Here is a 12,173-nt window from a genome sequence, read left to right as displayed (position 1 = left end):
GATCCAAGGAGAAGGGCGTGTTGGAAGCTGATGCTGATCCGGAGAGACTGTTCTTTGGTTGGAGCGTTCCCGAGGCCCTAATGAACTATTGGCAGAAAGGGACTTCGGTAGGGCAATTAAAACTCGCTTCTGCGGGATGCAAAGGAGCACGACGACACGTTAACTGCGCCAAGAGCAGGGGAAGGTGGATTAACTCAAGGAACACAAATCGGTGAGAGAAGCCACTTCCTTTTTTTTATCCCCCTCCCCGCAAGCCTTACACATTAAGCAAAGCCGAAATAATGAATATGCATCGCAAGGTGTTTGCTACAAGCCCGCTTAGAAAACGCAGAGCCAGGAACTCCTGGAAGGGGGATTTATGGTTCTGCAAGCTTGGATTGGGATGAACGCTCCCCGCCTTGTAGACACTGAGCACCCACCACAATAAACTAAGGTCTAAAGTTTAGTTTCAGGAGCAACCTTTGGGGCAAATGCTAAATTATCCACCTTAGGTTTGGAAAATTCAAGGAGAAACTGAGCTGGGAGAGGGGACGTGGGGCATCTCCCAGCTGAGATCCCCAAAGTCCTCGAAATACTCAAAAGAATAGGAGGCAAAGCATGGGAATAGGCTGCTGCTTGGGGACCGGCCCCGTCGTTAACACCGGTGTCCTAGGAAATGACATTGACAGGGATCATTAAAACACTGTGATGTTAACGGGGGGGCCGGGGGAATAATAAAATATCAGAAGTTAAGTATTAAAGTTTCACAGAGAAGTTCAGATTCATTGCTTCATCTTTTTGTATGCGTTTCCCAACAGTGACTGAAGTTCTAATCAAATGGTTGCTCTTTATTTCTTAAAAAGAAGAGGAAGAAAAAAAAAAAAATAGTTCCCCTTTTTTCTTAAATTTTGCTTAGCAATGAGCGCGCTCTCCCCAAAACCCGATGCCAGAGGAAAGTGTAACGAGAGTGAGCCAAGCCAAGCTTTCTACAAGGTGAAGGCGGCTCCTGCAGCTTTCGCATCAGCAAGAGCCGGGGTGATACAGGCTTCCCGCGGCAAAGGCTGCCTTAAGGGCTGACGCTCAAGGCCACGTCCGCTGTCGGGCAGCATATTAATGCCATTTCTTTCTTCAAACCCCATTAAGTCCATACGGCTTCACGGGAGAGGTTTGAAAATTAAGATTTTTGCGTTTGGTTTTTTTTTTTTTTTTTTTTGGGTCTTATTAATCCCTTTGCAGAAGGCGGACGCTTGGCGACGGCACGGGAAATAGATTAAGGCTCCCAATAAGCTGAATGAGTTACACGAGAATCAGGCAAGCGCGCTGACAGCCGGTTATTGCGACTCCTCGGCTTACGGGCCAAGGTACGAGTACGAAGGAAAACTGCAGGATCGAGTCAGATAAAACGAATACGTTGGTTTCGACTAGTCTGTAAGGAAGGGTCAAGTATCGGCTCGTTGGCGGGACCCGCTGCCAACGCGCAATGACGGGCTGAAGCAAAGGAGGACTGACATCACCTCGCCAAATTATAAATTCTGCTTCCCAATCTATCTGAATGGATTAACCTCAAAACATGAGATCCGGAATTTAAAGATTCAGAATTCAGAAGCTATTATGAGTCAAGAGCAGGAATTAGCATTTGAGTTATAAATATGCTCTAACAAACTGACAGGAGTCGGCTTGCCGTTCCTTCCCTTTCTTTTTTTTTTTTTTCTTTTTGAAGATGGTGGCATCGGGCTGGCAATATTTACAGATACAAACCTGGAAGTGATTTTCACATCCCGGCTGGATGTTAACGACGGGGCTTGTTGGAAGAACACCGCTCCTCGGCTTCTAACCGGTCCTACGGGGCAGCGAGCCATTATGGCCAGGGAGGGTGTCCCTTCCCGGCACAGGGGATGGGGTTTTTCCAAAGAAAAAGCACTTTCCCGGGACGCGGGATGCCGCCGTGAGCTCCTACAGGTCCTCACCTACCCAAAAGGCAGGCGGGAGAGAGGCAGACACAAGCACACCCTGAATAAACAGGAGCCACTAATATCAGAGAAAATCTCCAGGCAGTAAGTAATGAAGGCACTAAATAACTGTACCCGCTATTCGGATTTTCTGCCAAACATTAGCCAATTTAAAAGGCAGCAAGAGGCCTTTTACACGGGGAGAATTTCTTTTGAGCGCCGACTTAAAAGCTGAAGTTTGGCAGGAAAGTGTCTCGAGAAGGATGGGGGAGAGGTAAAAGCCAATTTTACCTGGTAATCTGCTACACTGTTTGTGTCCTGCCCAGACCACGCTTCATGCATTACCAACGCGCCGCGGCTCTGCCCTGCGCCGGGGGAGCGGAGGAGCTAATGGTTTCTATTACAGGCGGGAGCGGAGGGTGGCTGTGGCACGCACATCTGTCTGCAAAATAGATGTGAGCTTTGGAGGGGAGGAGGAAAAAAAAAAAAAAAAAGAAAAGAAAAAAAAAAAACAATAAAAAAATGCCGAAAACACCTTCGTTCCCCAGCAAACGGGGGACGGCAGCGGAGATTTTTCGGGCCCCCCCTCCCCGTCGGTGACAGGCGGGTGATTGACAGGGCTGGGAGCTGAAAGCCGGCACGTGCTCCCACTGTAAATAGTGATGCTTAAAAGCAGCAGCCCTAACAGAATATTGCCCAGACTTCAACTCAGTTTCTCTAATGAGGATTTCCACACACACACACACAAAGAGTCTACACATTCCCCGTGCAAAGGGAAAAAAACTACAGCAACCCCACAAAACAGCTAAATAAACAGCTGGTGAAGTGAAATACGAGGTTAGAGCCCTCTCTGATTCAAGAGAAGATTATTAAAACAGCTATAAAGATGGTGTTGGCATCTCTTGAAATGAGTTTGTTACATTCAGAAGAGGCAGTTACACATGACAAACCATTTTCTGTTTAATTAGAGGGCTCTGTGTGGAACACTTCCAGGCGGAGGAGGGGAGCAGATTGCTACCCAGCATCTCAATTACGGGACAGCGCCTGAACGATTCAACGTGCAAATGCTTTTAACTGACCGCAGAGAGAAGGAAGAGAGAAGGAAGGGAGAAGGAAGGGAGAAGGAAGGGAGAAGGAAGGGAGAAGGAAGGGAGAAGGAAGGGAGAAGGAAGGGAGAAGGAAGGGAAAAGGAAGGGAAAAGGAAGGGAAAAGGAAGGGAAAAGGAAGGGAAAAGGAAGGGAAAAGGAAGGGAAAAGGAAGGGAAAAGGAAGGGAAAAGGAAGGGAAAAGGAAGGGAAAAGGAAGGGAAAAGGAAGGGAAAAGGAAGGGAAAAGGAAGGGAAAAGGAAGGGAAAAGGAAGGGAAAAGGAAGGGAAAAGGAAGGGAAAAGGAAGGGAAAAGGAAGGGAAAAGGAAGGGAAAAGGAAGGGAAAAGGAAGGGAAAAGGAAGGGAAAAGGAAGGGAAAAGGAAGGGAAAAGGAAGGGAAAAGGAAGGGAAAAGGAAGGGAAAAGGAAGGGAAAAGGAAGGGAAAAGGAAGGGAAAAGGAAGGGAAAAGGAAGGGAAAAGGAAGGGAAAAGGAAGGGAAAAGGAAGAGAAAAGGAAGAGAAAAGGAAGAGAAAAGGAAGAGAAAAGAAAAAGGCTTTGTTTGTTCAGCGGGGTTAAGAAATAGGAGCTTTTTGCTAACCTTTTTGCAACCAAAGTTGGGCTTTCTCGCAATACATTATTGCGAAAGGTCTATTTCTGCCCCAAGAATGGCTCCGACTTGCTGGCTGAAAGCAACTTCTATGGGGGAAACCACGACAGAGATACCCCCGGCCGCCCAGACCCGCTTAAAAGCTTTCGATTCTTCCAAACCAGGTAAAATAATACGCGGTTCATGAATAGAGAAGGACCTCGGTATTCACACCAAAGCGCCGAAAGTAAGCAAGCGTGGAAAGGAAATTCTAGCTAATCCAAGTTAAATATAGGTTATGTTAGCTGCATTTTACAAGCACTGAGAATGTTATTGGAGAAAGCTGTCATTTTTAATGACAGCACAAGCTCCAATTACCAGATAGCTGATACACTTGGGATTTGGAAGGGTTGTTTTTTTTTTTTTTTTAAAATCACTTGAAATCTAAAAAAACCTTCATTATCAGCTTCTGAGCTGGATGTAAATAACTTCACCTGGTGCTAAGAAGTTTAACATTTCACAGGGCACACGAACAACTTAAAGCCATTTCTAAGTGTAGCTTCAGCTTCCTGGCAATTTAAACACCGTTTATGGCAACTTGAGCCGCAGCAGAGGAGGGGAGGCCGGGCTGGAAGCAGAACCAGCCAGAGAAGACCAAAGCTCCGGGTGATGTGGAGACCCAGAGGTCAGCCAAAACGACGGGGATCAGCCCCCCCAGGAACCTGGAGCAAGGCAGGAACACACACTGGGCTGCAGGTCATCTCTCAGGGCAAGGAGAAGATTCAATCATGCTGCTTGGCTTCAAAAAAAAAAACCAACCACTTTAGCTTGGAACAAACCCCACGTTATCACCTTGAGCCTCGACCAGAGCACACGCTCCCCGAGCGCGCCCAGGGGCTGCTTTAAAAACACAAACGCGGCTCCACCGAGAGGAAATCCTCTCCGGCATGGTACCCTCCCAGGTCAATCCGGGTGTCCCTTAGATTTCCCACGTTATCGTCGCTCGCCGAGATTCCCAAAACCAAAAGCGAGCCCCAAAAGTCTACAACCGTCCTTCCAAAAAGCTGGAAGAGTCCGGTTTGCCAGCGGCGAGGAGCGGCTAGACGGACGCTCCGTCTCCCAAATCTCAGGCGACGGGCAGCAAAGCTAAACGCTGGAAACCAAAGCTAAACGCTGAAAACGTTCATTTCTCCCCTCCCCTCCCCAGCTAATGTGAAAGCCTTACAGTCAGCAAGAAGAACGGCAGCCTCCTGGCTTGTGGCAAGCAGAAAGTGGGATTGAATCATTACTTGAAGAAGAACGTGTTTCGGTGGCTATAAATAAAAACCTGCGAGGCACGTTGCCAAAGAAGCGCAAGTCAATACAGCTTTTCTATATGCGCTGTCAAACTTTACTTTTAGACAGTATATTAATTACATAGTCAATAACTGTGGGTTTCATTAGTGTATTAAATACCTCAATCAATAATATTTATCCTTCTCAGAGACAGTCTTCACCAAAAAAATAAAAATAAAGGGAGGAGTGTTTTTTTTTTTTGATCCTGCAGTTCAAAAAGTCAGCGCAGCGTACCGGCAAGGCTTTAATGGAAAACATAAAACACTGGAAACAGACAAAAATCGGATTATTACTCTTATTTTTCAGCCTTTTGTACAATAAGCCATGAGGGAATTCCAAGAGCTAAACTGATGGCAAAAAAATTAGATTTCTCTCTCTTAATTGCTCAACGGTGATGTCAGAGTGGACATGACAAACGGTCACAGCTTTCATTTCTCCATCAGAGAAACCAGCAGCCCGGCTCCGCTCGGCCAACTTTCCGAGGAGAAACCCCGCGAAGAACCCATTTCTGGTGCCTCTCCGCGCCGCCGCCTGCTGCACTGCAGCTTTGCGGGTGCCTTTATCGTAACCTGGGAAAAATACATCCCGAGGAGAAATTCCAGACTCCGTGTGGGACCTTCACCGAGCCCGAAGGAAAATCACGTCGGGCAACAGAAAAGGAGCTCAGGAGGATTATTTTTTTTTTGTCTTTTAAAAATCTCCCTTTAAAGGGCAAGAGGTTTGGGACAAATTAAAAAAAATGCCTTTGCGAGTATCCAGTTTATTTTAAATAACTTGCAAGAACAGTTATACACAAGGATGGAAAAAGAGAAGTACTACAAGCAGCCCAGAAACACTCCCAAAGGCACGCTTTTGGCATGGCACGGAGGCTGAATTTAACAACAAATCAATGCACTATAAACAGGAAAAAACTAAAAACAAACAACACCCCACCCCCCAAACACAGACACCTAAGTATTCAAATAAAACACACAGAAAAATGCGTAACAGTCCTCACGAAAAAAAGAAAAATAATCCATCTGGCGAGTCAAACCACCTTTTGGGTTTGGTTTTTTTTTTTTTTTTAAATGTGCATATGAATGAAACGTAAAAATATAAACATGAAAAAACAGACTGGGAAAAAAAAAAAAAACAACAAACTAAGAGAAGGTCTGTGGGCCTCTTGCGTCCTTACAGATAATACATTAAAGAGAATTTCCACTCCTTGTAATGAGATTACTGATATTTACTGCGCGACTCCAATACTTGTAATGCGTAATGTGCTGCAGACCCCTCCCCTCCCCTCCACACGGGCTTTGGAAGTCGGCAGCCTGCTCCCTTTCACGTTTTCGGGAGCCTTTCCTATAAAAGCGATATAAAAAAATTTCTCTCTCTTTCCCATCTGAGCCACCTAAGCAGCCCCTCGGCTGCCCGCGAGGCAACTCCGGCCGTGGTGAGGACGAAGCCCTTCGGGGCGGCCGCTCTTCTCCGAAGCGGTTCCATCAAGGGCCAGGATAAAAAAAAAAAAAAAAAAAAAAAAAAAAAAAAGGCAAAAAGGAAAGATGACGAAAGAGGACGCGGAAGGAAAGTACGTCCTCCTCCCCCCCTCAAGATGTTATGCCGTATCTTGGGCAGCAGATGCAAATACCACCCAGAATCAAAACATCAGACTCATCGACTTCCACACTCATGCCCGGTGCACTAAAAGGACAATCCCGTGGTGCTGGAACACGGAAGCCCACACGCGCGCACACACACACACACTCATCCAAGCTGCCAGGCACAGCATACAACCAGCAAACACACGCACCGCGCTCGCTGCCGAGCCCAGCAAGACCACCGGTTATTTTTTTCCAACAGCTCTCAGAATATATTACTGCTCAAAGCTTTATTTGGGGGGGCGGGATACCCCACCACAACCAATCCTACCTGATGCACCTTAAAAACTCAAAGGGAATCTCCCCTCCAGAGACTCATAAGGGTCACTAACACTTAATTTAAACTTCCCGTAGGCTGAAAACATCGTTAAATCGTAACAGTGGGGGTTAGCACAAACAGCAAACTAGCCGAATGCGCGCTCCCCATCTTCCCTGGGCCACGCAGAACGCGCTGCTCTCCCGTAATTGCCCTCGCACCTGCCTGTTCAATCCCAGCAGCCTCCCCATTCCATCTTCGCTTTGCACGTTTAATTTAAAGCAAAACATCAGCAGCCACGGGAATCTTCACCTTGGCAGAGATCTAGTTGTGAAGGATTCCGGCATCCTTTCAATTGAGCAGATACACATTCAGCCATCCCGCCCGGATAATGGTTGAAGCCATCCGGCAATAACCTGGACGCTAGCAGGGGAGATTTATGATGAAGGGAAGGAGGACACCGGCTTGTTTGCCAATAATCCCAATTAGCATTGTGAGCCCACTCACTTCTCCTTAATTAGCACAGTCAAAAGAGCCCAGAGCATTCTGAAGAGTCCCGTTTGCCATAGCCGGTGTCAGCACCTACAGGGATATGCCAGGATTTGGCCGGTTGGCAATGGGGTGGGAGGAGAGAACGGAGACACCTCCACAGCCCCCCTGCCCTCGCTCCTCAGCTGCTTCGGAACCCCACTTTTTCCTGATCGACTATTTATTAACCTGTTACCTTCAACAGCGCTAGCCTAGGATGGGGGGAAAGGAAGCAAGAGTAGATATACGCATAAATATTTTATATAAGTGGGAAATCATATCACACACCACCCCCCCCCCCATCAGGATTCATCCTGCTAAATTAGCTCTTCCAGGCCCCTCCTAAAAAAAGATCTCCATTCTCCTACTCAGCGGTGTAGTCCTCCTCTGTGCTCGCCCCAGCTGAGATTCTTTTTTGCACGGATACGTAGCAGACCAGAACCGTACGCCGCATTCGAGATGAGATCTCGCAGCAGAGCCTTATATAATGCTATGGTGCTTGTATAGCTCTACTAGAAATACCTTGCCTTCCACAGCTTGATGTTTTTATCATATACTAGCTGATTAAAGCATGATTAAAACCCTCCAACTCTTCAGTCACTAATGAGCATCCACTTTATGGCAGAGGGTGGTGGGGGTTTTTTTTTTTTTTTTTATTAGTCCTCAAATAAATGTCTTTTCTCACAAACTGTTTTAAGTTGATTTTCTGTTCCAGCTCTCAAGGTCGTTCAGCTGATCCCGTAAAATACCTTAATACTCTTGAGTATTGATACCTTCCATCTCTCCTGCTCTGGCTGATGGGCACGGTAAACCCAGCCAGAGGGATGCAGAGCGATTCCCTCTGGGAGAATGAGCTGCCCCAGCAGAGGCGGGTGCGCGACATCGTCTCGTAAAGCTGCCAGCAAATCCCTACCGACAGGAACGCCCATAAAACCACTTCCTAGTCTATACAGGCACGAGAATTGGAAACAGCCTCCAGGAACATCTCGCGTTACCACTTGCTACCAGTCCCCTCAAAGCGGGATGGGGGGGACAGGAAGGGAGGAGCAGAACCAAAAGACTGGTTAGCAGAGTGGAAAGATAGATTATCACCGCTAACCTACCATTTGTCAATCCAGAACCGTGCTGAGGACTGTAATTTTCTAGTCAACGCTTTATAAGCAAGGTCAGAGGGAACAAATACTTCCATAAAAAAAAATTCAAGACATCAGCAGAAGAACCCAGTCGTGATCCTCAGAATCCAAAAAAAAGAGGAAGGGGTTGTTTGTGCAATTAATGGGCCCAGAATAACGTCCTTCACGTCCATCAGTGGAAGTGGCATTTACAGTTCCTAAACATAAAGACTTAAGATGACAAACAGGAAATCAGGGGAAATAAAAGGGCACGAACTGAATACATGAAGAAGCACTGCTCCAGAGAGCAAAATAAATAAATAAAGTTCAGCTTTGCTACCAGAGACCCACTGCAGTATTGCCTGGATGCTTGGAGCTGTGCAGCAAATGCCAAGCTGTGAGCTGCAGCCAGGGAACACATAATTAATGTGATTAGGAGCACACAGAGCTAGCATGCTCTGCTGACTGAAAAGCCCAGTAGCATAATTACTGTTTTCTGTACTAGCTCTATGTCTGAACAAATCTCAAAGCCTGGTTAGTTTTAGACTGCTGTGTAAACGTCAATAAAAATCCCAGAAGTGCCAGCTCATCAGCATTCTCAGGCACAGAAATGGTGAAAATATCACTGCGTTTCCATGCTGTTAACATCAGGCAAAGAAGTCTCCATTCTTCAGCCTAACCTTAAGAGTTTGTAATAAGGTAACATCTCCCCCAAGTGAATGCTTATTATGAAAGCTAATTAATTGCTTTCCGGTAATGAGAAGTCTTTGGTGTTCAAAGAAAGCAAAATTCACTACACAGGAATTAAGCAGTGTTTATTGAAACAAAGCTCCCCCCATTTAAAGACCTGTTTCTGATTAATGTCATTACAAACAGAACCCAAGAAGCTGAACATACAAACATACAAAACACGTATAGGAAGGAAATGTATGCTCAAACCAGTCAAAAACCCATAGTATTAATTGAAGAGAAAACTAAAGCAATGCTTTGTAGTTGCCTAGATTTCCCTGGGGGATGGAGAATCAATGCTTATCTGCCTTCCTCAGAAGAGACAATTTTGATTAATATCAGACCCATCTGACTCAGTCTATTAAACCCTGAAGGAAGGATATTCTTCAGATATAAGAGATAGGTCTTTGATTAATAATTCAACCATATTGCCATTCCAAGCATTAACAACTGCATGGCACCTGTGGAAAGGGAAAACCTTTGAATTCTATGGAAAGGAACTAACTTGCGCTAATAGACCTGTTCTCCTTCGTCCATTATCCGAAAGCTGCGCCGCACTGTTCCTCCTGCCCTCTGCTGAACAAGTCAAAGTGTCGAGGTTGTCATTAATTTCTTGCAAAGACGGCATGATGGTTATATAATTCAGCTTTACATACAGTAAGAAAGCAAAGTTACTTCAGACATGCTGAATGCTTTGTCTAAAGATCCTGGCTATCTGTCTAAAGACTCCTCTTTAGCGCTGTAGTAGAGCACAGCAGTCTACAATATCGTGGCCGTTAAGAGTGCACTCTTACCTACCAGGGGCATATCTTCAGAGAAGTGCATTAAATCACTTAGCCCACTATGCTGGTCTACCATGCATGGTGTAACTAATGCCAAGTTGTCACACACAGGGTGGGGAAAAAGTCAGCGTAATATCATCTATTGAGTTTTTCCTGGAAGCTCTAGCTTCTCTCAGTCAGCAGCAGCCTCCTCACTATAGCTGAGCATTTCTCCTGATGCTTGCGATCAACCTCTTGCTGTAGTCTCTGTAGTTCACAGGTTTGACGTCCACTGCTGTAGCCTTAATACGGGATTCATCCTGCGAAAGAGAAACACGGCATGTAAAAGAAGAACGCGAAGCACTCCAGGCTTTTGGTTCTAACCTCCTTCTGCCCCAAGTGACTTATTGCTCTCGGTATCGGGGTTGGCTGGGGGCGCAAAGTTGCCTCCCAGAGCAGCTGTGTTGTTTTCATTTGAAACAAGCCAGGCTTGATGAACCTGAGAGGGAGCAGTGTTAACGACAGCGCATCCCTCCTTCGGTGCTCAAGACTGACGGTATTTGTGTGAGCAAGTATCTCTGGAAACTTCTCCCCACAAACAGAAGAGGAGGAAGCCACCTCCCATGGAGACAAATAAAACTACAAAAGCCACATGCTACGTTCTTTGTCTTTTGGGGGATACTTACGTTGTAAGTCTCCTGTTTTACTCGGATCTTGAACTCGTACGTGTTGAAGTTTGCATTTTGGAACACTTCTTCAAATGCCTGCTCGTTCTGTGAGGAGGACAAAGACAGCTATCAGCTGCAGACACTCCCGGCTTCCAGCAGTACCGCGAACTTTCAGAACAGCTCACCTTTTGCTGATGTTGGCAAAACGGTGGAATCATGTAGGCAGAGCTGAATCTTCCAACAAATTTTAGATGCCAAAACCATAAAGTTTTTAAGAAAAAAAAAGTGTAGTTCAAGGTGAAAAGGTTTGAGCTACCTAAACAAAATAACCTGCAGTTGCACCGAATCTGCAACCAAGCGTACAGAATGAGAATACCACAAGTCTACACAAGATCCTCTTATGCTGCTGAACTGGCTAATTCTGATGCTCTGGTATCATCACAAACACTTGACAGAGTTAAATATTTCCCTATTAATTGTCTTGTTAGGCATTCTGTTTCTCTGCTTCTCCATCAAGGCTATACGTACCCTTCACATCCTGACACAGACCGATTTAAGAGAATGTTCTATAAAAAAGTGGATGCGTGTTTTGAACGTGCTTTTATAACCACTAGAAGACTGTCATATTTATAACATAAGCTGCTTCTAATTACCATATGAACACTAAACATCATTGTCATTTATAACAGACAATTTGTCAAAACAGTAGAAAAGAAGCAGGCAAGTTTTGGAGACTGTGGAAAAAAAGTTTATTTTTGTAAAAATACGGATTTTTTAAAAATTTTTTTTACCAAAAAAGAAGAAGTAAAAACCTTTGGCATTCCACAAAAATCCTGCAGCCCCATGATGATCCCGACAAGTAATTATTAATGCTGTAATCTACCAGATGCACTTGACTCGATCAGTCACTCCAGCAGCAGACAGAGCATCTGATCTGGAATTGAACCCATCTCAGTTTCACTCCTATTTCCAAGTGTTACATCTGCTGTTTTTAAATGCGCACAGCACTATTTTACCCTACACAGCGATCCTCCGAAGGTTTGGAAAAGCACAACAAATGAAGGTGAACAGGAGTAGCTAGTTTCATAGACTGCAAAATTTAGGCATATCCTTCCTGAATATCAAAAACTCCTCTTCTTCTGACCATCGTATGGATTAGAGGATAAAAAAACCAACTCACTCAATAAAGCATTTGGCTTCTGTTGCCAGCTCTGCCACAAACTATGCTAACCATTAGTGAGGGGAAAATGCCATTAGCATACCAGTCGCTGCCACCCTACGTTATCTCCTTTGCTAACACACACAGTGGAGAAGTAGATGAAAAACCGTGCATGCGTATCTACACTGAGCGCGGTCACTGCCTGTATGTGGACTCAACACCTACTGTGAGCAGCGGAAAGACTCCCACCATCTTCACAGGACACTGCATCAGGTCTTCAGAGAAAAAAACACTACGAAAAGCTTACTGAAAACGCATCAAGTACCATTTTTAAAGGCTCGTAAAAGTGTCAAATCAAAACCAATTTCTCCTGGAGCACAAAGCATTCCC

General features: G+C 45.4%; 1 protein-coding gene across 1 annotated transcript in view; it reads right to left on the bottom strand.

Annotated features, from left to right (window-relative positions):
- Positions 1–9,260: 9,260 nt before the first annotated feature.
- Positions 9,261–12,173, bottom strand: part of RPA1 (replication protein A1) — a 23,480-nt gene continuing 20,567 nt past the window's right edge. Inside the window, exons 16-17 of the mRNA XM_074595460.1 lie at positions 10,643–10,729; positions 9,261–10,276 (exon numbers count right to left, since the gene is read on the bottom strand). Coding sequence (XP_074451561.1) covers positions 10,172–10,276; positions 10,643–10,729 — 192 coding nt within the window. The 3' untranslated portion in view covers positions 9,261–10,171. The remainder of the gene's footprint in view (positions 10,277–10,642; positions 10,730–12,173) is intronic.

The sequence above is a fragment of the Larus michahellis genome, chromosome 7, assembly GCF_964199755.1.
Source record: "Larus michahellis chromosome 7, bLarMic1.1, whole genome shotgun sequence".
Lineage (NCBI taxonomy): Eukaryota > Metazoa > Chordata > Aves > Charadriiformes > Laridae > Larus > Larus michahellis.
This window is presented reverse-complemented; position numbering and strand designations above follow the sequence as displayed.